Genomic DNA, 27208 nt, shown 5'->3' with positions numbered 1-27208 from the left:
TTTGGAAGTAGCAACTGGTGTCTGATTCATGAGCCATAATAAATCGATAATAATAATAATAATGAATTAAATTAACAGCATTTTAGAGGCCAAGGTCTGAATATTAATAAAATAATAATTATCTTTACTTTGGACTTGGGACTTGCCCATGACGCCCGTGGTCCTGCCCCCCCCCCCCCCCCCATCTGGACCTCAGATTCCCACTCCCCCTCGATACTCGCAGTCGGGTGTGACAGTGGAAGGTCGTAAAAGATCACAGAAGCCACTCCGGGAATGGAACCACCAGCATCGGAAGTCTTTCGTTAGTTTCTCTGAAGGTGCGTCTCTGATGGGGTTCTGGTTTATGGCGCTGAAAGGTGTCCGAGCCGGCTCAAGGGATTTTTGGACTCCATCTGGGTTACAATGGCAAAGTGGTCCAAGGAGTTCCCCATCAATCTGAAGAACGGAGCCGACCGGAGCCGCTCATCTTCCGAATCCGGCCCTCGAACGCGAATCCCCAAAGCCGGACTGATGGCCAGCATCGGTCAAAATAATAAATAAAGTACAAACATTAAAATAAGACACAAGATGCCACGACCCTTTAAGGAATACTTTTCGTGTACTTTTACTTCCAGAGACGTCTGCAGAGGAAACGAGTCGATTTATGAGGCTTAAATCAAACGGAGGAAACAAGAACGGGCGAGCGAGGCGAGAAGAATCGAGCCGGGCCATCGGTCAGGTCAGGAGACGGAATCGGACCGTCCCGGATGAAAGACCTCGGTCTGCAGCGGTTCCTCGCGGAGCCGGTTAAATTACAGCGCGAGTGTAAGCCAGATGATTGGTGAAGGTTTTATTGAGTTCTAATTCTTTAAAACTCTCTCTCTCTCCCTCTCTAGCACCGTTTGCCGTCCCCGAACGCCCGGCCGGAGACGAGACGCCTCCCCCCGCGCTCGGCGGGCGGCCTCAGCAGCATCTGAGGCAGAAGATCCTGCGGTGCTCTCCTCCGCCCCCGTCAGCGTCCTCCACCTCCAGCAGCAGCTCTGAGGGCGACGCCTCCCTGCCTCTGGAGAAACAGAGGTGAGGCAAGAATGAGCCACAGAGTCGAACGGGGTCAACGACGATCACTTCCAGGCAGGTGTGTCGTCGCCCCCCCCCCATCCTCCCTCAGCTGGTACCACGGCTGCGTGATCCGCCAGGAGGCAGAGTCCCAGCTGCAGTCCTGCAGAGAGGCCAGCTTCCTGGTCAGGAACAGCGAGTCGGACCACAGCAAGTACTCCATCGCCCTCAAGTGAGTGAACCTGGAAGTGCATCTGAGAAGAGCGTTTGTTTCAGGATGACAGAAAAACGCTGGATGGGTCCTGGTCTATAGATCCCATTAAATTCCGAGAGCAATCCGGATCGCCATCTGGATTTTCCCATTTACTTATAATGGAGGCTTTTTCCAAAAATCCCATCTTGTAAAAATCTGCATTCAATTCAGTCACCGAAGATCCCAGTCATAAAGGGGTCCGATATGAATCATCATGAACAATGTATTCTGGTTCTGATCCAGAATGAGGTCAGGAACAAAATATTACATTTCAACATTAAAACGATTTTATGGACTCAAAAACCTTCCTGGTTGGAAGACACCAAGAACAATCTAGAACCTCCTCCAAGGAGGCCACGATGTGAATCCAGCTAGCCGGAACGCTACGGCCTGTCGCCTCGCTAACTCTTCCTCCCGGCTCTCCTCTTCCTCGCAGGACGAGCCAAGGCTGCGTCCACATCATCATCGCCCAGACCAGAGGCAGCGGCTACACCCTGCACCGGAGCAGCTGCGTGTTCCCCATCCCGGAGGTGGTGCGTCACTACCGCGCCCGGCGCCGAGCGCATGAGCCTGCTCCACCCGGTGCCCCCCCCATGCACCGCCCGGCTCCGGTGTGCAAAACAAACCCGCCTCGGGGGACGGCAGGGACAGAAAGTCTCCAGCCCCACCCCTTGATCAGCGCGTACTCCCAGTACTCCCAGTAGTACTCCCGGCAGTACTCCCCGCCTCCCGCATGGTAATGCGAAACATCCAAAGCGGCTGGTTTGCATATCAACAAGGCGGAGTTTGCAACGATTTCAGCTTCGAGTCGGTTCGGGACGGATGATTCAAACGTCGGACGGAGCCTCGAACACAGACGCGTTCGAGGCTCCGTCCGACGTTTGAATCATCCTGCTTTGAAGTCGTCTTCTTGCGCTTCTCTTTCTCCCTCTGACGGACGCGCACGCAAACTGCACCGACGCGCCCACACAAAGAGCGTCCTTGTTTCCACGCACATTATTCGAGCGGCGTGTTTGTGGTTTACGCGCCCCGTTAGTTGCGCGTCACCGCCTGCCCTTGAGGATGACCTCTGGCTTACATGTGAATGGAGGCTTTTGTCTCCATTATCTGCTGTGAAGAGCGACTGATGCGCCCTGACGCGCTGCGCGTGGCGGGTTTTCGGTCATTATCTGTAAGATAAACTGGATCGATCGTGATTATTGATAGTGAAACGGTGATTGATGTTCGCAGAGGAGAATAAATGAACCGGAAGTTTGTCTAAATGTGTCCGCCTCGTCTTTTTTCAGGCTCTCTCACTCCTCACGTTTTCTGCATCCAAGTCAAACACTTCCACATGTTTGCGTGCGTGTGCGTGTGCGTGATTTAGAGCCGGGCTGGAATTCATTCTGAAAACTCCGCTCAGGAAGTTCTGTTTGGTTTGTGAAGAAGTTTTTTGTTTCTTGTTTTTTCAACACACCTGCTCCGCATTTCTCCACCGTGTCATCCTCCTTCTCCTCCTCCTCCGAGGAGGAACCGGGAGGAGAAGGAGGATGATCTCGATTGATCGTGCGCTTTTAGCGCGTCAGTTTTTGCCGTTCCTCCATTTAGCTAATCGAGGTCGGATTGGGAGTGAAACGGTGAGGAAGAGGAGGGAGATTGGGTTTACCTGAGGATCGTGTTAGCTGTAACACCCCGAGGACGGAGTCACCGCCCGTCTCCGTCTGGTTCCTGTTTAGGAAGGCTCGGTTTCATCACCCTGGACACATTCCGGCCTGTTTGCCTTTGAACCCGATGCCTTGCAGCACGTGACTTCCACCTGCACGACGTCAGCAGGGGGGAAACCACAGAAGAAGAACTGTGCAAATACTATGTTTATTAGAGGAGCTGCGTGAACGAGATAATCTATACTTCACACGCACCTGTCGGTCGTATCAAAGTCGACAGGTGCGCGAGGAGGGCGTGGCCTCAGGACTCCTCTCCGTCATGCACTTGAGGCCCGTCTTGAGGCCAGCCTGACGTTACAACTGCGTCTGATGGACGGTGACGAGGTGTCCCCGCCCCTATCAGGTGGCGGGTGTTACAGCCGGGGTGACGCACCTGGGCGACTGACGTAATCCCACAATGCACCGAAGATCTTATTGATCTATTCCAATAAAGTCGATTAATAGATCACCCCCGCCATTTGTGTAAATATTTAGTGTGTACTCGAATACCACGCTTTGTTTTTTACTTGAGTATTCCCATTTACTCACCTGGAGTTTTTTTTATTTATTTTTATTCACCTGTGACTCTATAAAGCTCCCTCCCTCCAATCCCTCGTAATTTCTGTGTCTCTGCCATAAACCAACCAACCACACGCAGACATTAAAGCACATAGATGGCGAACGTCAGTTGAACACCTGACCGCAGGTGCAAAGTGCAGAGTAGCGTGTAAACACGCGGAGTGAGGCGGGGGGGGGGGGGGCGGGCCGCGGAACAATGGAGCATTAATAAGAGACACGAGGAGCAGCTTCTGGATCAATAGAGAGAATATTTGCTCCAGGTGCGGGATTAAAACCCTGTTCATGAACGGATCCGCCAGGAGTACGATGACACACAACATGTGACGTCAGCTTTTTCACCTGTTCTACCTGCAGATGCGTTGAAACTACTCCCCCCCCCCCCCCCCCCCTCATTTCCCGGGAGGTGTTTATCTCATCTCATTATCTTCCACTTCTCTTTTGTCCCACAGCAGACACCTGTTTACCTGTTTGGATGAGGGGGCGGGGAATCATTAACAGTCGTTGGCCCCTCCCCCCAGGCGTTATTTACCTGTCCACGGGCGGAGCTTTTGCGACTCAAATATTCAAACCAGCCAATCCGAAGGCACCCTCCGAGGTCACGGCGGCTGAGGGGGGGGGGGGGGGTGCTTTGTCATATTTTAACCGTTAGGAGCAGCTGGAAAGAAAATGAGGTGGAAAAAGATGAGCTGATTTACTGATGTGTGTGTGTGTGTGTGTGTGTGTGTGTGTGTGTGTGTGTGTGTGTGTGTGTGTGTGTGTGTGAGTGTGTGTGTGTGTGTGTGTGTGTGTGTGTGTGTGTGTGTGTGTGTGTGTGTGTGTGTGTGTGTGTGAGTGTTTGTGTGTGTGTGTGTGCGTGTTTAAGTGTGCAAATCACCACAGCTTGGACATTCCTCTGTGATTATACTGCTGTTTTCCAAGTTACATACTTCCCTAATGTATTCCATAAATTGGACTGAATCCCTCCATGCAGAAAACACTCGCACACAAACGCCCTTTATCTCCCCCCTCACACCCTCCCTCCCTCTCCCTCTCTCTCTCTCTCTTCCCTCTATCTTTCTGTTTTCCAAGTCAAACATCTGGGTCAGCTTATATCTTGTGGAACAAGACTTGCAGCATATTGTTGGCAGGATGTGAGCTGGAGCAGTTTACTCGGTGGGAATCCCCAATACACACACATGCACGCACACACACACACACACACACACAGTTTCTCTCTGCACCATTCAACTCGATTTCCAGGTGCTCGCGTCACGCGTGAAACCAAACACGCCACGGTGGTTAATGTCGTCTTTATTGTGTTGCAGATTGCATTGATTATTACCAAAAAGATTACAAAACAGGGCCGAGAAAACGTGTAAATATATCCGAGTACACAAAACAGGGCAGAGAAAACGTGTAAATATATCCGAGTACACAAAACGGGATAATATTCATGTGAGAACTGCTCAAACATCCCAATGCTGCGACATTTGAGCTGAAAGATATTGATATGAACCCTGCTCTGCACAAATCAATCAATCAATCACGGCATCGAGCTGTCTCAGCCCCCCCCCCCCCCCCCCCCCGGCCCCCCTCCTGCTGGCTCACTCCTTCTTCTCTGCTGAATCGCCTTTGCATCCGTCTTTCGGTTTCTCTTCGGGCTTGAACTCCAGGAAGAAGTCGTTGCAGGCGACGGTGAGGGCGCCCATCAGGATGATGAACTCGGTGAAGTCCACCTCGCCGTCGTTGTTCGCGTCCAGGTCGTTCATCACCTTCTCCACGCCGTCGTTGTCTTTGGAGTTCTGACGGGGGGGGGGGGGGGGGGGGGCAGCGATAAGAATGCGTTCTCTGTTGTGTGTGTGTGTGGGCGACAAGCTTGTCGTAACTTGCGTGTCTGAGTAAGTGAGCGCGAATACCTCCGCTTGTGCGTCGCATATTTGCAAAACGTGCGAGCGTGTGAGCGTGCACGCTTTGTTTCACGCACACACACACACACGCACACTTCTCTTACCCCCAGGTACGTCCCCAGCTCCTCCACCAGCAGCTCCCTCAGCTCCCCCCGGTTCAGAGTGTACTTGTCGCCTTCCTTCCCGGAGTACTTGTGGAAGGTCTTTATGAGCATCTGCATGGCGCTCTCCAGGTCGGAACTGGGCTCCTTGGACATGCTGGAAACAGGTGAGGTCAAAAGGTCAGACCCTGCTGGTCAACGCCCGCTCCAGCCCCCGCCTGCATGCGCGGCCACATTAGCAAGCGAGGGTGGAGCAACCTCGGAGACGAGGGGGACAGAGGGTGAGGAGAACGCTCTGATGCTGCACCGAGCTGAGGTAGTGTGTGCGTGCACGTGTGTGTGTGCGTGTGCGTGTGTGTGTGCGTGTTTGGCCTTCGCTGTGTTTCAGATCAGAGGTTGGGATGGAAAGATGGAGGATAGCTTGGGAAAAGCATTTTGAACAATCTTACACACATTGTGTCCGGCATCTTGGAGCTTCCTGTGCTGGATTCGCGGCGAGACTGGACACACACACATGCACACACACACACACACACACACACGCACACAGACAGACAAGTCACTATCAATAATTCAGGGTGTGAGGGTGAAGATTTCCTACCCTGAACTACGTCTGCGCTTCGCTTAACAGCGTCTTATCGGTGAAAGGCAAAGACATTCCCGGGAGTGAAACCCGAAACTCACACGCTGGAGCTAAGGTGGCGTGAAGGCCGGCGCTCGCTTGTGTGCACAGGTGAGGGCGTTCGTTCATTTTCACACCTGCCGGGTCGCATTTAAGTTAAAAGTTGATCAAGAAACAAAAGATCTGGGACAACAATCATGTCTGTCTCACGCCACAAAGGGACGGCGTGTCTGTCTCACGCCACAAAGGGGCGGCGTGTCTGTCTCACGCCACAAAGGGACGGCGTGTCTGTCTCACCCCACAAAGGGACGGCGTGTCTGTCTCACGCCACAAAGGGACGGCGTGTCTGTCTCACGCCACAAAGGGACGGCGTGTCTGTCTCACGCCACAAAGGGACGCCGTGTCTGTCTCACGCCACAAAGGGACGGCGTGTCTGTCTCACGCCACAAAGGGACGGCGTGTCTGTCTCACCCCAAAAAGGGACGCCGTGTCTGTCTCACGCCACAAAGAGACGCCGTGTCTGTCTCACGCCACAAAGGGACGCCGTGTCTGTCTCACGCCACAAAGGGACGCCGTGTCTGTCTCACGCCACAAAGGGACGCCGTGTCTGTCTCACGCCACAAAGGGACGGCGTGTCTGTCTCACGCCACAAAGGGACGCCGTGTCTGTCTCACGCCACAAAGAGACGCCGTGTCTGTCTGACGCCACCAATGGAATGGCGTGTCTGTCTCACGCCACAAAGAGACGCCGTGTCTGTCTCACGCCACAAAGGGACGGCGTGTCACAACATTCAGTGTAGTTCAAAGTCAAACGCAAGGGCACAATCAAGTTAAGGATGTGGGGGTGGAGCTAAAAACCTGCTAAGGAAAGAGAGGATCAATCTGTTAAAGGTGCGCGTCGTTCAGCAGGAAGTAGAAACGACCTCTAGCAGAGAAAAGGTCCAGAATTCTGCGTTTAAGTCGTCACTTCCTGCCAATTCCGTTTTCGGAACTTTTCCATAACTACCTGTCCTTGTCGTCCGTCTCACCTGAGTGTTGATGGGGGGGGGGCCTCCTTCGTGGATGAAGACGGAGTCCAGGCGGAGATGGATGCGAGGATGGACGTCCAGCAGCTTAAATATCACCCCCCCCGCCTCCTCCCCCGCGCTCCCTCCCCCACTTACAAGGTGTCTGCTTCCCTCTCCCCATCTTCACAGGTGCTTTCTGTCACCCCACCCCTTCACACACACACACACACACACACACGCGCTTGAAAGCAGCAGGCCACACGCATGACACACGTTACAGTTTTATTATTATTAGCCGTTACGCACGGTACAGAGAATTAGCAATACAAACAAAACGGAATGATACAGCGTTACATGTGGAGACGAAATACTCGCATAATGGAGTTTATGACATGCTAAACACGTCGACACACACACACACACACACACACACACCCTCTGGTGCTTGGCAGGAAGCGTCCCGATGCCCGGCGGCCCAGGAACGGTCCCGTTGGGTTCTATTCGGCACCATGAGTAAGACTATTGTGTGGGAATGAAAGTCTGACTGCAAACACTCCCGGCTGCGATCGGCCGCGCTTTGTTGCGGCATGCTTCTTTTTTTCAGGCTGGGTGGGGCTGACGCTTTGGGACGGTTCCACCTCTCGCCCCAGCAGATTTAAAAGCATCTACGAGTGATTCAGTTTGACTTTATTCACCATGACAGAAGGTTCTGGTGCAACGAGAGGGCGGCGTCCAACGAAGGCGAGCGCTAATGAAGGCCAGAGCGCCCTGGCGAGCACGCAGGAAGCACGGCGTGCGCTGGCTGAGCAGAGCCGGTGGAAACGAGAGTATTTGCAATGGGAGTGTCGCCGCGACCACATGACCCGGGTTTATTTGTCTTTATCGTTTCACTGCCGAGCAGTTTGAAGTGCCAGGTGCTGCTAAAGTGCACAAGGTGTGCCTTAAGCACCGAGAAGGCCGGCCAGGTGAAGCTGGGACGCGAGCCCCGCTTCTCAAGGCTGCATTATTTATGTTGAGACGATTTACAAATCATTAAATAGTAATAAAAAAAATAAAAATAAAGCGTGTTTTTATAGTGGTCATAAGGAGAATGAGTTAAATAGAGGAAGATCCGCCTCGTCGGACGCGTTACGCATCAAAAGGCCCAATCCAGCGATCCCCAACAGAACCAAAGGGTCCAGTTTCAGATCGAAGAGGGTCTCTGGACTGTGTGAAGGTGTGACCGACAGACACACACCTGGATGGGGCGGCAGCGGCGGCAGAAAACACGCCATGATGTTAAAACGAAAAAACGCAATCCTCTCCCAGAACTACCGGGAGAGGATTTACCGCTCAGGGTAATCAATAATCAATAATCCCCGCCCTTTAAATTGACATATATGAAGAAATGCGGAAAAAAAGCACTAAATGCATCTTAAGTAGCTAAAAACTGGGGCCGGGTGACACACGTTAGATTAATGGTGTCTACCGGTCCTAATCCAGGTAGGTTAAGTGACTCAAACTCCTCCCACTCCCACAGGACTATTTTGGGCTCCCCTTCTGACTGCGCGGTGTGGATTCCAGCGCGGAACCTTAATTATTTAGCCCAGGGTCACACCCGATCTCCTCGTTTCCAATCCGCAGTCGGCTACGAGCGTAAAAGAATATCACGAAACGCTTAAAAAAACGACGAGCCCACGAAGGCGAGAGCAAAGAAAAGGGCATGATGGGACATTGAGTACACAAAATGAGCTGCGGTGATGCAAATCTCCAGCAAAACAACTTGTTTATTGTCATGCCAACCAACTCCATAGCAACAGTGTGAGTTCAAAAGAGGAGAATGTAAATGCATGCAAGTTTCCACAGGTTTTCACGTGTCCGTTTTTTTTTAGCCGTCTTGCAGAACGCCGGATGAAAATCAAGCCGCGCCCGTTAGCATTATCTTAACCTAGCACAAAACGCTGGAAAAGAAGGGGAGTAAATGGCTAGCTCGGCGCCATCCGAAAAAAGTCCACACACACCTGTAGTTAGCATGTTAAAGCTTGTAAACCGCCCCCCCCCCTCACCCTTCAATATGTTAGCATTTAAGCGCCGTGTGCTAAACAACATGCCGCCGTTTGACTAAAGGAGCGGGAACGGCGTCTACAAGCGAGCGAATTGGCTCTCGGTGGCGTTTTAACTTACAGGGACACTTTGTTCATGTTAGCCAGCGTGCTGCTGGGGGGGGGGGGGGGCATTCTGCTTTCACATGTAGCTATACGATAGTGTACGTCCGCATGCTATCATAGTGTATTAGCATAATGAGGTAAATGGGCTATATAGTGGAATGCACATGCTGTACATATGAACATAGTGGTAACTGTTAGTACGAAGCAACAACGAGACATTTACACGCGTTATTGATCATATCAAATCGATTGGGGTTCTCCAGAACTAGGCGTGTCGGGACACAATCGCTCGTAGTTCTAAATTAGTATTTTTTTTGCATTTGAAATTCATTCTTTAGTGACTTAACATATTTTGGCGTTCATGTTGTCATGTTGTCATGCTGTGTTGTGTGTGTGTGTGTGTGTGTGTGTGTGTGTGTGTGTGTGTGTGTGTGTGGTGTTGGATGTAAGCCTGTAGTGTGGTTTCTTTTTTGTGAAGGAATGGATCGTCCCCTATGAGGTCTCCTCTTCCATCTTCTTCTCCACCTCCTCGCTTGCTGCTTCAGCATTCACTCCGACTGTTGCTTCTCCACTCGGAGCTACGTTTAGCTCTACCTTCGGCAGCGTGATTCCTCCTCCTCCTATCTTTGGCACCGTGATTTCTCCTCCTCCTCCTCCCACTTCTACCTTTGGCACCGTGATTTCTCCTCCTCCTCCTCCTATCTTCGGCAGCGTGATTTCTCCTCCTCCTCCTCCTATCTTCGGCAGCGTGATTTCTCCTCCTCCTCCTCCTATCTTTGGCACCGTGATTTCTCCTCCTCCTCCTCCTCCTATCTTCGGCAGCGTGATTTCTCCTCCTCCTCCTCCTATCTTCGGCAGCGTGATTTCTCCTCCTTCTCCTCCTATCTTCGGCAGCGTGATTTCTCCTCCTCCTCCTCCTATCTTTGGCACCGTGATTTCTCCTCCTCCTCCTCCTATCTTCGGCAGCGTGATTCCTCCTCCTCCTATCTTCGGCACCGTGATTTCTCCTCCTCCTCCTCCCACTTCTACCTTTGGCACCGTGATTCCTCCTCCTCCTACTTCTACCTTTGGCACCGTGATTCCTCCTCCTCCTCCTCCTCCTACTTCTACCTTCGGCACCGTGATTCCTCCTCCTCCTCCTCCTACTTCTACCTTCGGCACCGTGATTCCTCCTCCTCCTCCTCCTCCTATCTTCGGCACCGTGATTCCTCCTCCTCCTACTGCTACCGTCGGCATTGCACTCGCTTCTACTTTTCCTTCGGAAGTTGCTTCAGCCTTTGCCTCTCCACTTGCCTCCGGCTTCTCCTCTTTGGCCGGGGCGCATTGCGCCACTTGGGCTCCTGCGGCATTTTGGGACTTCTCCGCCCCGGCGAGGACGCGCTGCTCGCTGAGCGAGACCGCCAGGTAGCCGACGAGCTTCATGTACTCCTCAAAACCAACCTTCCCGTCTTTGTTGGCGTCCAGTCCCTGACCCATGTTGTTAATGGCCTCCTTGCTGTCTGTGTCCTGTAACAGACAAACACAATGATGATGATGAGGAGGAGGAGGAGGAGGAGCTCCACCTGTACAGGTGAAATGATCAGGCAGTGAAATATGCTGGATGGAGGTGATGTTTAATGTGATATACAGAATCAGGGGTCAGACAGGTCAAGGCCAGTCGGCGCTAATCCTGGACTAGCATCTGTAGCTACGTGTTGCGCCACATCTCTTCCTCACCGTGAGGATGTTGGACAGTTGGCTCTTGACAAGGTGCTGGAATTCTTTCTGTCCTAGATTGTCCTGTCCCTTGGTGGACTTCAGGAAGACCTTCACCATGGTTTTAATAGCAGACTCCATGACTACTCTCTCTGCAAGGAAGAAAGACAGACGTCAAGCTGGCGATGGCGGGACAGACAGGTGACGGACGCACGAAGTGGAAAATGAAACGGGGGCTCTCCTCTTGTTCCTGAGAGACCTTTGGCTGAGGCGCGAGACAAGAGGGAGTCTGAGATGAACCCCGATTCTGATCTTTGATAGGTCATCTGATCTGAGCCGCGGATGAGACGAGGTTTCAGATGACCGGAGGGATGACCATCTTTCTGCCACCCGAGCCAGAGTCTCCCCTCCTTCGCGAGTCTGACGAAGAGGCACGATGAAGAGCCGCATGCAGCGTAATAAAAACGCACGCATTCATCCAGGTTGAACGGAACGCCCGGTACGCGGCACGTCTCCGCAGGGATTCCAGTCATTGCTATCTGCGGAGATCACCGAGACCGGAATCCGCCCGCCGGCCGACTCCGCGCCAGTTTGCCCCAAAGCAGCGAGAGGATCTGTTCGAGGCGACTTTACTCGTCTGTCGGCTTCGGTATTCAAATGCCGCAGAGCAAACGAGCGTTTGTGCTGCGGAGAAAACACCCGTCGCCTCCGCGGGACGCACGTCTGTTCGTTTCACTTGGACCCACAACAGAACCGCCTTTTTATTTTAGAGGCGTTTGATCCTCAAACACCAACCTAGCGTAAAAAGGACGGGCTCCTTCTCTCTCTGGCGTTCCATCCCTCCATCCCGACGCGTTTACGTTTTTACAGACGTGCAGGAACTTCAGGCGACTTCTTCCCGCGAGGTGACACACCCATCATCCGAGGGCTTCGAGCCCCCGCCGAGCCCCCGCCGCGCCCCGTCCCAGGAAACACACATTCCCGTCTACATTTCTGCCCGTTCTCACATTCACTTCTGAGAAAATTTGTTTTAATGACGAAGCCCTGCGTGAAAGGAAAAGAATCCCAACACCGTGCCCTGATGATCTCCACAAACCAACTCAGGACTTGCATCATCCTCCCACGTCAGAGCTGCGAATCGTCCCACTCTGGAGACAAACTATTCGGTGTTATTGCCCCCCCCCCTGCGCAAATAATTAAATATCCAGGCCTCCAATCAGAGGTTTCCCGTTTCCCCCCAGAGTGTTGCGTTTCCAAACGGGCGAATGTGAGACGGCGTGCGCGCAAAGTAAAGACAATACTCGTGCGCCATAAAATATTAACAGAGGAACAAGTTGCGCTGCGCAGATGTGAAGCGGTTTGTCTCTCATCCAACGCGGTGCCGCAACACCGTCAACCGTCAGGGCGCCGTTAACACCGGGAGAGTCCTCAAAGCACCGACGGAGCGACGCGTCCTCACCGACACGCACCGGATGCGTCCAGTCCTCGCTGCGCGGGGCCTCTCCGGTGCGCGAAACGCGTCGATATAGCGCAAAATTGAGGCAGAAGGCGCAGCTGGCGCGCCTATGGAACTCTATACGTCAGCCTGCGCCACCTCGGGTTGCGTCTATCGGCATTTGATCGTCATCCTGACAGCTGACCCACATCAAAAGATCAAATATCTTTCCGATGGGGGAGGGGGGGGGTAATCAAACACGTCCATTAAAACAGAACAAACAGCCGCAAAGTTCTGTAAAAGTGCACTTTGAGCCGAGAAGCCCGTCGGAGCGCTGGAGCCCCCCCCCCCCCTCCCGACCCCCCCGCATCGGGACGACCGTCCCGGGACGGCTCCGGCAACGGCTTCTCGAAACGTGGCAAAACGCTGATCAAACTCAGGAGCGCAAGAAGTCCCGCAAGACGCGCGTGGAAGTGTCCAAAACGTCGCTGGAGACTCACCGTAAACCGTCCGCGTGGAAGAGACGTGGAGAAATGTGCGCGAAGTGGAGTTCGTGCGTCTTCTCCGCCTTTCCGCGCACAGAAGTTGCCAAACTCGTAGAACGACCGAATCTCTTCCGTGATTTCGGCTCTTTTTGTTTTTTCCTCTCCTTAAAACTTTTCCCCTGACAAGTCAAAGGGCGTGTACCTGGAAGCGCGCGCGCGCGCGGGAGGACCGGGAATGTGGAAGCGCGCGGCGGGAGGAAACGGGCTTTAAGGAATTATCTTTGACCCCGGGGAGGAGTGGGATTATTTAATCCAGGCTCACAGAATAAAGTACAATAGAATACTATTATACTTTATACTAGGCTCTGATATCAAACAGAATCTTATGTTTATGTCGAACTCGTGTTTAAAGGAGCATTACAAAAGAAATACAGACAAGAACAAACGCATAAAGCCTCTAACCCCCCCCCCCCCATGGTGTAAAGGCAGCTGGGGGGGGGGGGGGGGGGGTGCAGGCGCAGTTTCGCAGGATTCTTCGCAGTGTGACCTCTGCTTATTCTGGGGTCTCAGCCCCCCCCCTCCTCCACCTGGGTGCCGTGCCCCAGGCGACTTGACCCCCGTGTAACAGAAACCACACCGGTTACACCCGCATCGAGTATTAGATGCGCGCGCTGTGGAATCGAACGGCACGAACTGCTCCACGCGTCCGTGACCTGCTGAGGCTTCCGTCGGCGTCACGACGCTCCGTGGACAACACGCACCGGATGACACGCCCCCTGAAGGTCGCGTCCTTTGATGTGGTGAATGAATGACAGGAGAGTTCAGGAGACGGTGAAGCCTTTAATTCAAAGATCACAGCATTCAACTCATCCGTGGCACGTGTCCCGCGTGGGGGGGGGGGGGGGGGCGCTCTAGAGGCCGAACCCCCCCTGCTCGCTCGCCAGCTTCCCGATCAGCTGCCAGAACTCGTAGAAGGTCAACTCGCCGTCGTGGTTCTGATCCTGGGAGCCCATGAGCTGATCCACGGCCGCGGGGTCGTGGGGGTTCTGAGGGGGGGGGGGGGGGGGGAGAACCGGTCAGAAGCGTGGAGTGATTCTGGGCTGGGGGGGCAACACGAACACGACTGTCCTGCCACCTAGTGGTGTTTACGTTTACAACCAAGTAAATAAACACAAACAAAAACGGTGCCCCCCCCCCCCCCCCCCCATCGGAGCAGTGGTGGAATGTAACTAAGAATATTTACTCGAGTACTTTACTGAAGTACAAATCTGCCACTTGTTTTTCTATCTCTTTACTTCTCAGAACATAAAATTGATCCTCGATCAAACTTCCGCTGAAAATAAAACGGGATATAAATACTCCACCGTTCGACTTCTCCACAATGAAGAGTCATTTCTTCTAGAATTTTTTCCAGATCTTTACAAACCAAAGTATTTCACAGATGACCGGAGAAAATAATCCGCAGATGAATCTGTGATTAAAATAACAATTTGTCACGTCAACAACTATATAGCTGCAGCTTTCATCTCACAACAACAACAATCCAGAGCCGGTAAATCTGTCAGGATGAAAGCAGAGATTACGACGTTTGATGTGAAGCAGCATCACCGCAGGCGACAGGACGGATGAGAGGACGGATGCAGACAGACAGAACGATAACCGGGACGCACCGGGACGTAGGTGGGAAGCTGGGACGCCACCAGGCTGCGGAACTCGTCTCTGCTCAGGGTGCCGGCGGCGCCGTCCTTCCCGGCGTGAGCCTTGAACTGGGTGATGAGGGTGAAGATGGCGGCCTCCATGGTGCTGCTGGGTCGGGTTGCCGTCTGCTCCGGCGGCGACCGACGCCTCGACATTTATACGCCCCATCAGCTGCACGCATCAGCGGAAAAAACGTCCCGCCTGGTTCCCACCGCCACACACACACGCACACACACACACACACACACGCACAGCGGAACCAAGTGTCCCGTGAAGGGCGAGACCCGTTTCAGAGGTCTCATCAGGACGCTCCGTCCTGCCGGGAGTCAGGAGACGCACGTCCCTCAGGTGAGCTGTGGGACAGACGTTCTAGAATCGTCTCCGGAATCAATTGAGGAACGGACAAACGTCACGTTTTCATTGGAGGGAACTTTATTGATCTGAACACACCGACTCCTTCAACACGGATAAATAAATAGATAAATATCTCCAGCGGACATTTCGTCCAGGGGTCGCACGCCGGGTCCGGCTGTTGCCCCGCCCCATGGCGGTTCCTTCAGATACGAATGAAACGTTCTCCCTTTGTTCTGTCGGAACAAACAGTCCGGAACGCCTGAACAACGATCTTGTGTCGACGCTGAACCGCTGGCGTTTTAGCAACAGCAAACCTGCAAAGGAGTGTGAACCTTCCTCCTCCTCCTCCTCCTCGCAGGAGCAAATCAAATCTCAGACTCTGATTGGTCCGGCACTAAAAGGCACGTGAAGCAAGTCGCTCCAAACGACGTTTCTGAACACTGAAGCAAACGTTAGTTTCTCCACGCTAACGGCAGCGCACCAACAGAATAAATAAACGTGGAACACCTCAAAGAACCAACAACCACAATCTGTGGGCTTAAACCTTCACATCGTCCCGGGGGGGGGGGGGGGGGGGGCTTCGTCAAGAACTACGACTACAATTAAACAAAGAAGCAGAAACCAGAAACTTAGGACGACTTAAATGTCTTCAGTTCAGGTTTTTGCTGCGATTGTTCACGCAGCTGATGTAATGGCGGTTCCCACGGCAACAACACGAAAGAACAGCAGGAGAAGAAATGAGGGAAAAACAAACAAACACACGACAACAAGCTGGATTTCTGAGGAAGGCGCTAACGTGTTTTCAACGCCGCTCCGTTTCTCTTCTGCCGTTTCCTTGTTTTCCCTTTTCCTGCTTTGATAAACGGGAGTCGGGGGAGGGAAAGACTCCGAAACGCTCCGGGCTCACAAACAGCGTCTCTGTTTGACGAAAACTAAAGACCTGCCGACACGAAACTGGTCGGACCTGATCCGATCCGGGGGGGGGGGGGGCGGGATTGGGAGTCAACATGCAACTTTCCCAGCGCTCGTTTCAGCCTGGTCGGGAACGCCAACCGACGCGCGAGTCCTACGAACGCGCTCGATGCGCCGGCGTTCCTGAAACGTCCCGCTTTGGGACGGGAACGCCGTCGGTCTGGTGAAACGCCACATGCGCTACGCTTCGGGGAAACAACAACAAGTACGAGTCTAGCTTAGAACGAAAGACTCGGAGGGACACGTCTCTGAGAGACAACCAGGAGTTACTACAGCTCTGACCAGGGGGACGTCTTCTAGAGACGTCCCGTAAACCTGGCGCCGCGCTCGCGCCTCAGGCCGCGGCGGCGAACTTCCACAGAGCTTCTCGCTCAAACTCCTCCATCTCCTCCTCCAGGGCGCCCGCGCCCTTTTGTCCGGCGGCTTCCGAGACGTCCGCCATGTCCTCCAGAATGTCCGCCACGTCCTCGGCGAAGTCCCCGAACAGAACCCTGTCGTGGACGAACACGCCGTCCTCGAAGTACTCGGCCGTCAGCCTCCTGAGCGCGTCCTTGCTCTCGGGGGAGGAGCCCTCCAGCTTGCTCAGGTAGCCTTCCAGCAGCTCCTCGAACTCCGGCAGCTCCACCGGATAGAGCGCCTCCTTCCCGGCGCAGTCCTCCACGGAGACGCATCCCGGCTGGGGGCGCACGCTGCGCCGGAGTTTCTGCTCCTGGTCCCTCCAGAAGTCGTTCTGGTCGTGCCGGTGAGGGCGGCGGCCGGACCGCGGCTTCTCCTTCCTCCTCTCCTCTCGGTCCACCCTCCGCTCTCCCTTCTTCCTCTCCCACTCATCCTGGTGTTTCCTCCACGCCTCCTTGTGAGACGTGCGCTCCTCTTTTGTGTCCTCTTTGTCTTTGCTGTGCTTCCGTTCTCTCTTCTCCTCTTTCTTCCCCGTCCGTCTGGTCTCACGGGGCTTCCTCTGAGCCCACCTCTCGACTTGGTCAGAAAGCTTCTTCTGGATCGCCTCCAAACTGTCCCTCACTCGTTTCCTGTCCCCCCCGTCCTTCCTCATCCCGTCCAGCCTCTTCCTGCTCTCCTCCAAAAGGAGCTTCTGCCTTTGGAGTTCGTCCTTCAGTCTTCCGTCTTTGTTTGCGTCCTTCCTCTTGGCGGGCCCACTCATTTTCCGGGTCGTTTGACCGCCGTCGTCGCCAGGTTGAGGGGCCGGGGGCGTCCTTTGATCATCATCTGTGGATTCAAGAAATCAAAGTCACTGAACGGGTTTGGAGGTTCTTCCTTCTCTCTAAAGATCCCCGAAGCCCCGCCCCATCCTACCTGCGAGCCGGCTGACCTCGGTGGCCCTTGCCCTCAGGCTCTCTAGCTCCCTCTTCAGCTCGGGCAGAGACGCCAGTTCCTCCTTCAGCTGCGTGTTTTCTCTTTCCAGATCGGCTCTGCCCGTCTCGTCGCCGCTGACGGCCGCGGCCTTCAGAGCCGAGTCCAGTTCCTCCCTCTGAGCCTGTTGAGCAAAGACAAAGTCAGACTCTGGACATGGAAGGGTTAAACGACGCCGTTAGCATCACACTGACCTGCAGGCGAGCCTCGAGCTCGGAGATCTGTTGCTTTTCCTGCTTCAGTTTATCCAGCAGCTGCTTCATATCCTGCGGATCGCCGCTGAGCCGATCCTGGATCGGAACCAGTTGGAAGGAGAATAAAGCACAGACGTTCAAACAATCCTATCTTTAGCCGTTTCAAAAGAAGAAGAAGAAGAAGAAGAAGAAGCTTAAAGCCGAGCGACATCAAGAACCGACCTGGCTTTGATCTCCTTTGCTCAGTTCAGAAACGTCAAAGTCACCTGTCAGAGAGAACAACAACAAACGCACACGTTGTTACCGCCGCATAAGCTACATGTAGACCTTCGGTTCACCTCGAGTGGCCTTGGAGAGTCCTCCCAAACGCTGATACAGACCGTTTGTCATTTGGAGGCGGGGCTATTTGGCTTTTTCTGCTGCCACCGGCCTAAAGTGTCAAAGCGGGTCAGCGTTCGGACGCAGCGAGGACAAACGCTGACGCCAGTGTCTTATCTTTGCACCGGACCTACCACTATCCAGGTCGGAGGGGACGCCCGTTGACACGGCAACGCTTAGTCAACAGGACGGACGTCCGCCTACAGCCGCAAAAAAAGAAAAGCGCTGGCGTCGCTCGAAAACACCGGAACCGTCAAATAAGCAAACGTTCCGTTTGTAAACGGGAGCGTAGAACGGCGCTCGGATTATAATCTGGGTAATACTTATACTACATAATAGTACGTTATATCGCCGTGGTTACTGCGCCCACCAAGAAGAACGGAAGAAGTTAGCCGTTAGCCGATCTCACCTGAGAGGAAGAGGGAACCCAAGAAAAGCAGGATGGCAGCACCCACAATGCACTTGTTCACGGAGAACCATGGCTTTTCCTCCTTCCTCTCAGCCAACTTGAACTCAACTTCCTCCTCCTCCTCCTCCTCCTCCTCCTCGTCTGATGTTCTCGGCCTCGGTGCCTGGTCGGAGGGGACGGTCCTCCTCCTGAGTCCGTCATCGAAGCCGCTCGCGTCGCCTGGATCAAAACTCCCGGATGGCTCTGAAGAAACAGGAAGAGGAAACAGGAAGAGGAAAAGACACCGCGATCACTTCAAAGAGACGAGTCGGCACATTTAAAGGTGCACGACGGGTAAACCGCTCGTCGGTCGACCACGGCATGAAAGTGGACCTTGAATGAGACGTCTCCTCATTTATTTGCACACGAATGATGGTGATTTCAAAATAAAAGCATTTAAAGAGCATTTTCTAATTTCAACAACGTTCCTACGACGCACGGGTTCTGTTGTTCTGGCAGAGTGAGATGATCTCAACCTCTATGTGCTAAACTGGGTTCTCTAGAGAAGAGGGAGACTCTAATCTCGACTCTTTGGTGTGTTTGTGATTCCTGTACGTTGCAGCCATACCTTCTTCTACTTCCTCCTCCTCTTCCTCTTCCGAACCCCCGGTCTCTGGGGCGGGAGCGTCGTCGCCGGCACCTCCCGTCCTCCCCGTGTCCCGGCCGGGAAGCTCCGACCCGTCTGCAGCGTGAGGAGGAAGGTCGGGGAGGCTCGCCGCGGCGATGTCCAGCTCGGGTTCAGCGGTGAAGACGGGAACCTCTCCAGACCTGTCCGGCGGTCGCTCCTCAGAGACGGCGGTCTCCTCCGGAGGAGGAGCGGAGCAGAACTCCTCAGAGACGGCGGTCTCCACTGGAGGAGTAGCGGAGCAGGACTCCTCAGGCTCATCGGCCAGGAGTGCCGATGCAGAAGGATCAATGCCGGTGAGGAAGGGCGTGGCGCCGAGGTGCTCGTTGTCGCCGGGCGAGCTTGTGACGATGTCGTGGATGACAGGAGGCTGACTCTCCGTGTCCAGATCCGGAGGGACCGGGACGGGACCCTCGCTGGACCCTGGAGAGGTCTCCTGACACACCTAAACATCGAGACCGGTAAGAGGAAGCTCCTACGTGAAAACACTTTCACATGGGGGGGGGGGGGGGGGTCACCCCGAAATGGCTTCTGAACAGCTGATTGGATTAGAGCACATGTTACTGTGCACCCACCTGGTGTCCTTCTTCAGACAACACAGTTTCCAGTGAGATGTCGCTCGGTTTGAACTCTGAATAAAGAGATTCACACCAAGTCAGAATCAAGAGCCACGGGAATCGATTAGCTGCAGATCTTAGAGCCGTTAATACCCGGCGCCTCCTCAGAGAGGCTGGGGGCGTCGCCGAGGCTCTCGCCGCCGTCATCCGCCGGCCCGATAGTCTCAACGGCAGCCTCCTGTGGAACGAGAGATCGGAGCGGAACCTCAGACCGATAAAATAAATAACGCTTCTTATTATTACTAACAGGACAAAGAATGCAAAACAAATAAAACAGCTGGGAATAAGCTCAAATTAACCATAAAAGTACCCTTGAATGTATATTAAATACTTGTAGTATTACTGCCAATAGCAGTGAGCGACTGCAGTGTTTGGCGCTTCGGCTCACGCTGGGCACTATTGCATCACTATGGTTACGCGTGTGTGAACTCGTTTTCATGAAGGAGGGGCAAGCAACCATCTTAATCCCGTCTAATAGCGCAGGAGCTCAAGCTGAGCCCCCCCTCCCCCCACCCCGATCCGGTTTGGTGTCTCACCTCCGGGGAGAGGAGGGTCCAGCTGTTGGTCGAGGAGCCGCTGCTGCCTGTGCTGCTGCTGTTGTCCGACATCGCCCCCTTCAGGCGCAATTTGGCACAACACGGCGCCGATTCCGGTGTTATGATAATCTGCAGACAGAAACACGATGCACAAGTCGTTTAATAGGATCTATGTGTAATAGCATGGTAGCATCTTTAGCACATATATGTATAAGTACGCTGATCTCTAAATGTATGAGTATATACAGCTCAGAAAATACACACAATATGTTAAATAAGCCTGAATGTCTGCAGTGCAGCGCTGATGCTAATGCTAATGCTACCCTACTAGGACACAGTTATGCGATGACGTTATAATTCCCTGCACGCGCGGGATGAAGGGCAGATTGTCGTGACGTCACGGCGCGGCGGCATCCACGACGCACCGCTGCGCAGTTACATTAAAGCATCCGGACAATCCCAAATGGCTTCATTAGCGCGGCTACTTTCAGCTAGCCACCCCGCGCGTCCACACAATCAGGGGTTGCAGCTAATCAATGGTCGAACCGCAGAGACCAGCAGCTCGTCGATAGCTAAAGCTAAAGCTAAAGGTTCGCACGCACGCACTCGCTCCGTGCCTTTTACGCGCAAGGGACGCGACGCGGAGGGCTAGCGGCCGCCGCGGCTAACACGTCCGTGATGGTAAACAAAGGCCCGGCTGTAACCGGGCCCTTCACGCGCCAGCTCCGCGCACGTCGCGCTGAACACGGGGGCAGTTGTTTATTTTATTTACCCCTCTGCCTTCAGCCTCTTCCGCTCTTTTGTTTTGCCCTCGAAACGTTTTGTTTTTGAAGAATGGACCAGCGCTCTTCTCTTCCCGTGAACTTGGGAACTTTGGGAATTCCAAGCCGCGTCACACCACGTCACGTCGACCCAATGCGCCTCTCCTCCAATGAGCATCCGGGAGAAGGCACGAACCTCCCGCCCCCTCGCCGAGGCTGGCCCAATCAGATAGAAGCGTCGTGTCAGGAGCCCCGCTTGATTGACGTTCACAGATGAGGACGGCTGGGTGGCCTTTAGCAACACAAGAAGATGCGTGAGCGAAGATGCGAGGGTGTGTGCGCGTATATATACACTCACACAAACACAGAGGGGGGGCTACGAGCACCAGCCGCACACTGACACGTCTGCAGAGCTAAATCTGAACTGCGGGACTTACCAGACTCACTAATTCACTGTGGTTGCTGCAGCGTGGGCATTTATTTCATCATATTTACTTCCACAGGGCTACGTGTTTGATATTAGAACGCACACAAACACACATTATTACGGACATTTGAAGATTGTGATTCCAAGTAGAAATGATACTCTAAAATGACTGCTAAATGTAAATGTAAACATTTGGAAAATATATAATTCAGTATCTTTGTGAGGGCAAATATCTGCAGATCACTGACTTATTTGACTTTTGTATATATATAAGTCATAGTTATGTCATCCAATTTGAATTGATTCTAATAAAATCTGCTGTTTCGGATTTTTTTATTTTTTTTTATTTAAAGGTGTCCATTTGTCCTCTATTTAGTGTCGTAATGGTGTTGTAGTAGTATTATTAATACATAAACCTATAGTCATGGTTGTTTTAAGACATTTATTTTTATAAGATAAAGACACTTTATCATTGCAGTGCTGTAATTTGTCTGTAGTATAGAATCATCATAATACACCCGTAACCCTGGCAACACATTATAATATGGTAAAACTTCATTTAGTTGTGGAAAACGTTTCTTTGTACTACAAACCTGCCGCGAGTAAAGTTTGTTGACCAATTGGGAGCGACTCTGTTTGATGACGACCTTTTCCAGCGACAGGCAGAACTAACCAATGGCAAGAGACAGCCACGGACCGATCGACCAATGGGGTGAGACGTCGTCCATTTGAACGATGAAAAGCGGGCTCGCAAGCATTCGAGAGGGAAGCAGAAAGGGAGTTGATTTCTCGCTTCCTTTCGGACGCGAAACGCCGGAATTATCTTCTTTCGCCGCCACAATCCGGCAGTAAAATAAGGTAACGGCTGAAACTCGGTGACTCCAGCCGGAAGCAGCTAGTTTAACTTTTATAAGAACGCGAAGTGGCTAGAAACGCTAACTTGAGCTGCGCTAGCCGAGCTGTTAGCCACCCGAGCTAAAGTTTACGTCACGTTAGTTTGATTTGTGTCTGATTCCGCACTAATGCTAACACTTCTGCACCAGGCTTAATCATGTCTACGAAACAGATCTACTACTCTGACAAGTACGACGACGACAAGTACGAGTACAGGTGCGTGCGCGTCACGTTTCTGCATCGAGCGATCCAATCGTGTCGACGTAATTCTCTTATTTTAACGTCGTCACCTAGTGGCGTGGTTTAGAAATCACACCACGTCATAGATGACTTCATTTTCTTTGCGTATCTGCCCAAACGTTCGTCTCCAGGCACGTGATGCTGCCCAAAGACATTGCAAAGCGCGTCCCGAAGACGCATTTGATGTCGGAGACTGAATGGAGGAACCTGGGAGTCCAGCAGAGCCAGGGATGGGTCCACTACATGATCCACCAGCCAGGTATGTTTACGTTAAGTCTGTCCACGGGAATAATAATCACCTACTGAGTTGGTTGGGATTACGGGGCACACTCTGATAATCTGTTCTGTGATTGCAATGTTTCATGCTCTCATCTTGGTTTTGCGAGATGCGAGTAAGACGGCGGCGATGCCCGATGTGTTTTTAATTTGCCGTTTTACCACTTTTAGTTTCAGCGCACTGGACTTTCTTATCTTTCAACGAGAAAACAAAAGCAAACTCTTCCGTCCTAATGTTTGGAGCGGTGGTAGAGATTAGTGGCGAACAAATGGAGACCGCAAACGGATGGTCTGTGCGTGTCGGATCCAGCTGCTCCTCTCTCTCTGGGACAGAAGGAGTCGAGTTTCTCCGTAAGGCTTGAAAGCTCCGTGACCGTTGGGTGTCCTCGTCTCTTTTGTCCTTTCAGAGCCACACATCTTGCTGTTCAGACGCCTGCTGCCCGCGCAGAAGTCATAAGGGAGGGAGTCTCCAGGTCCTTGAATGCACCACAGAGCGACTGATCGAAATAAGGATCATGCTGTAGGATGATGGATCTCTGGTGCTGGGGGGGGGGGGGGGCATTGGGGCTGATCCTGTTGGACCTGGAGGAGGACTATCTCGTCTATGGACCGTGGTCGAGGAATGAAGAAAACACTGAAAGGAGAAAAAGGACATGGACCCGCTCCGGGAAAGACTCGGCCGAGACACGGCGCCTTCCCACGAGCCTTTGATCTCGCTCACACTTGACTTGGTGCGTCTGTCCTGACTGAACCTGCTTGGGCATTCCTGATTTTTTTTTTTTAGAACAACTTGAAGAGATGAGAAACGTAAACTTGTTTGAGCAGCTGAGGGATTCTAACGGCTCGTACCCTGCGTGAGGACTCTGGAGCACCGGCTTGCTGCTGGGTTTAAATGCCGCTGTAAACTGGCACTGAACCATTCTGTCACGGAAAGTCCAGAAGCATTCTTTATTCCTCTCGGAGTGCGACATCAGCTTGGGCTTACTTGAAAACGTTTCAGAGGGCTTTGGTAGAACCGGTTAGCTGCTCAGTATTTATGAATGTGTTGCCCTTTCTGAAATAAATATATACTTTGACAACTTATTACTGTTGGATGTTTTGGGTTTACAAGTACTGTATTACACGGAAGGAAACTAGGATGGGCACGATGATTAAAACGTAACCTTCAGCAGTGATGACGATGATGATGAAGAAAAATATCCCTGCTTTGACAGTTCAACATTCCTGCTTCAAACGACCAGCAGAACTATTGAGTTGCCTTTGTAGTGCTTTCTGTGCCACACAGCGCTGCTCTGAAGGCTCGCTTTGTTGGACTTGTGCTTTGATTTGTAAAGTATTTCATGTCTGCTCTACCTTCATGAATTAAAGAATCGATCTGATAAGTGAACGCAGCTGCTCTTTCCTCGTCCCCTGTGATTACTGACGACGAGTATCTCGCTTTGGATTAGTAAAGCGTCTCATCCTCCGGTGGACTGATCTCCACGACATCTCAATCCTGCGATGAGCTTTGAGTTAGAGAACATCCTGTAGTCCGGTTTGACAGCGCTGTAAAATCCCACGATAAAAAGATCCATGAACGTCACATGTATCAATAACTCGATTACTATTTATAACTACATGAATGGGGCGAGAACCAGCCCGGCGACGTGGTTCTGATGCGATTCCCTGTTTGGACTTTGGGGGGCAGTACAACACAACAACCTGGACTGAGGACAAATGTTCATTTCATTCAGAAGGAATCTGCCCTTTTTCCTGAATCCCATCACAAATGCTTCCTGTAATCTCGTCTAACCTTAGCCTGTGTGTCACAGTCACACCCCCCCCCCCCCCCCCACCCACACCCACACACACCGCTGTCGGCGGTAACTGCCCAACTTTAGAAGTCGCGGGTAATGGAGGGGAGAAAATGTGTTGTGAATCACAGAGAGATTTCTGGCAATCTCTGGAAAATGCTGCCGAGGTAATCACGGGGCTGTGATGGTCAGCAATCTGAGCCCCCCCTGCTGAGACCCAAAGATCTGAAGGAGAGACAGCGTCTGAATTATCCTGAGCCTGGAGCATCATTACCCCCCCAGGTTCATGTTTATGTCCTCTCACTGATAGAATGGGAACGCGTTACTAGTACAGGTATACCCACATCACGCTTAACTAACGAACGCTTTACTAGTATACCCACATCATGCTTAACTAACGAACGCTTTACTAGTATACCCACATCACGCTTAACTAACGAACGCGTTACTAGTATACCCACATCACGCTTAACTAACGAACGCTTTACTAGTATACCCACATCACGCTTAACTAACGAACGCGTTACTAATATACCCACACCACGCTTAACTAACGAACGCATTACTAGTATACCCACATCACGCTTAACTAACAAACGCGTTACTAATATACCCACATCATGCTTAACTAACGAACGCGTCACTAGTATACCCACATCACGCTTAACTAACGAACGCTTTACTAGTATACCCACATCACGCTTAACTAACAAACGCGTCGCTAGTATACCCACATCACGCTTAACTAACGAACACGTCGCTAGTACACCCACATCACGCTTAACTAACGAACGCGTTACTAGTATACCCACATCACGCTTAACTAACGAACGCGTTACTAGTATACCCACATCACGCTTAACTAACGAACGCGTTACTAGTATACCCACATCACGCTTAACTAACGAACACGTTACTAGTATACCCACATCACGCTTAACTAACGAACGCGTCACTAGTATACCCACATCACGCTTAACTAGTATACCCACATCACGCTTAACTAACAAACGCGTCGCTAGTATACCCACATCATGCTTAACTAACGAACGCTTTACTAGTATACCCACATCACGCTTAACTAACGAACGCGTTACTAGTATACCCACATCACGCTTAACTAACGAACACGTTACTAGTATACCCACATCACACTTAACTAACAAACGCGTTACTAGTATACCCACATCACGCTTAACTAACAAACGCGTCGCTAGTATACCCACATCACGCTTAACTAACGAACACGTCGCTAGTACACCCACATCACGCTTAACTAACGAACGCGTTACTAGTATACCCACATCACACTTAACTAACGAACGCTTTACTAGTATACCCACATCACGCTTAACTAACGAACGCGTCGCTAGTATACCCACATCACGCTTAACTAACAAACGCGTTACTAGTATACCCACATCACGCTTAACTAACGAACACGTCGCTAGTATACCCACATCACGCTTAACTAACGAACGCGTTACTAGTATACCCACATCACACTTAACTAACACACAGATCCTGAGTTCATTCCTGTTAATCACATTAACAGACTGAGTCGTGTGTGAATTACTCCTAAATTAACCGAATTAATTCATTTAATTCATGTACTAATTACAAAAATGAGACATTATTCTCTGCTCAATGAGGATGTACCTCGCCAAGGAAAATCAGAGCATAAGTGCATCCAATTAATCAATAACTAATGACTGATTTAAACAAATTCCTCTTTGATGAAGGACCCAAGGCCACCTATGCAGGTTTTGCAGAGTAGCACCTGATTGGTCCAGGCCAGTGGGACGGAGACTTCAGCCAGCCAATAAGGACCAGAGTAGAACCAGAACCAGAACCAGACCAGCTTCTAGGACGGGTCTCAAACCCAAATTACACAACGTCATGATGTAAAATGTCAAATGAAAGGGAGTTAAAAGAGCGGCGACAGGTGGGCGGGTACAAATTTTGCAGGTTAAATATGAAACCCTGGAGATGATAAAGACCTGCTGACATCGACCTGAAATCCTGAACAAGTCCTCTAAAACAGAATCCAAGTCTTTGTTTGAGCTCTTACAGATTACACAAACGGCGCTTCATCCCTGCCGCTGCGACTCAAAGGATTTGATTTAATGTTCTCATTCTGAAAATGAGAAACTCAAGTCAAGGATTATTTTAAACTCTTCTCAAACAGACACGGATGCTCAAAAGGACATCTTGCGCTGAAGAATGTGTGAGAATCAGTTTTGCTTCATGGCGCCTCATTTTTCTTTCCTGTTGTTTTTTTGGACGTTTTGATGTTGCCTACATAAATCTTTCTCACCTGAATCTTGAGATACATCAGAGCGCACTTCTTTTGCTTATTGTTCATGAATCATTCAAGTTAAGTATCTAACATATAGTCTAACAGCACGAGGCTCTGCAAACGTAAACCTTAGCCCATTTGTACTATTTTTAATTGTCCAAGAATTTGTCTGTAATTTGTAAAAAAGAATTTAAGATATGCAATTTATACATATATAATTGCATCCCTAATCTTTAAACCTCATTGCGGATATGTAATTGACAAAGCAGTAAACTTCTGCTTTAGAAACGGAGAACTAAAAGCATTTAACTCAGGAGAGAACACTGAATGAAGGTGAGCCACCGGTGGCGGCGGCCGATGACTCTGCTGAGAACGATTCGCGGTTTGGTTCAGCATCTTTGTTTT

At 51.7% G+C, this 27208-nt stretch overlaps 6 protein-coding genes across 6 annotated transcripts; 2 read left to right on the top strand and 4 right to left on the bottom strand.

Annotated features, from left to right (window-relative positions):
• The first annotated feature begins 402 nt into the window (after positions 1–402).
• Positions 403–1992, top strand: LOC137903376 (SH2 domain-containing adapter protein E-like). Its single transcript, XM_068747528.1, has 4 exons — positions 403–523; positions 876–1056; positions 1148–1267; positions 1725–1992. The coding sequence occupies exons 1-4, from the start codon at positions 403–405 to the stop codon at positions 1990–1992; spliced, it is 690 nt and encodes a 229-aa protein (XP_068603629.1).
• Positions 1993–5132: 3140 nt separating this feature from the next.
• Positions 5133–6003, bottom strand: s100s (S100 calcium binding protein S). The gene is made up of 3 exons (XM_068746983.1): positions 5990–6003; positions 5540–5693; positions 5133–5330 (listed from the first exon to the last, which is right to left on the bottom strand). The coding sequence occupies exons 1-3, from the start codon at positions 6001–6003 to the stop codon at positions 5133–5135; spliced, it is 366 nt and encodes a 121-aa protein (XP_068603084.1).
• A 2909-nt stretch (positions 6004–8912) lies between these two features.
• On the bottom strand, positions 8913–13025 carry s100u (S100 calcium binding protein U). Its single transcript, XM_068747100.1, has 3 exons — positions 12942–13025; positions 11028–11158; positions 8913–10817 (listed from the first exon to the last, which is right to left on the bottom strand). Exons 2-3 carry the CDS (start codon positions 11145–11147, stop codon positions 9804–9806), a joined length of 1134 nt encoding a protein of 377 aa, XP_068603201.1. The 5' UTR covers positions 11148–11158; positions 12942–13025; the 3' UTR covers positions 8913–9803.
• An 812-nt stretch (positions 13026–13837) lies between these two features.
• On the bottom strand, positions 13838–14931 carry LOC137903375 (protein S100-A13-like). Its single transcript, XM_068747526.1, has 2 exons — positions 14597–14931; positions 13838–13972 (listed from the first exon to the last, which is right to left on the bottom strand). Exons 1-2 carry the CDS (start codon positions 14777–14779, stop codon positions 13838–13840), a joined length of 318 nt encoding a protein of 105 aa, XP_068603627.1. The 5' UTR covers positions 14780–14931.
• A 107-nt stretch (positions 14932–15038) lies between these two features.
• pbxip1a (pre-B-cell leukemia homeobox interacting protein 1a) lies at positions 15039–21149 on the bottom strand. The gene is made up of 10 exons (XM_068746990.1): positions 20886–21149; positions 20114–20242; positions 19671–19755; positions 19536–19591; positions 18904–19405; positions 18297–18539; positions 17732–17775; positions 17510–17605; positions 17259–17439; positions 15039–17171 (listed from the first exon to the last, which is right to left on the bottom strand). Exons 2-10 carry the CDS (start codon positions 20183–20185, stop codon positions 16285–16287), a joined length of 2166 nt encoding a protein of 721 aa, XP_068603091.1. The 5' UTR covers positions 20186–20242; positions 20886–21149; the 3' UTR covers positions 15039–16284.
• Positions 21150–22352: 1203 nt separating this feature from the next.
• Positions 22353–23168, top strand: cks1b (CDC28 protein kinase regulatory subunit 1B). The gene is made up of 3 exons (XM_068747308.1): positions 22353–22411; positions 22567–22694; positions 23119–23168. The coding sequence occupies exons 1-3, from the start codon at positions 22353–22355 to the stop codon at positions 23166–23168; spliced, it is 237 nt and encodes a 78-aa protein (XP_068603409.1).
• The last annotated feature ends 4040 nt before the right edge of the window (positions 23169–27208 follow it).

The sequence above is a fragment of the Brachionichthys hirsutus genome, chromosome 13, assembly GCF_040956055.1.
Source record: "Brachionichthys hirsutus isolate HB-005 chromosome 13, CSIRO-AGI_Bhir_v1, whole genome shotgun sequence".
Taxonomy (NCBI): Eukaryota; Metazoa; Chordata; class Actinopteri; order Lophiiformes; family Brachionichthyidae; genus Brachionichthys; species Brachionichthys hirsutus.
The sequence above is the reverse complement of the archived record's forward strand: the minus strand, read 5'-3'. Positions and strand labels throughout refer to the sequence as shown.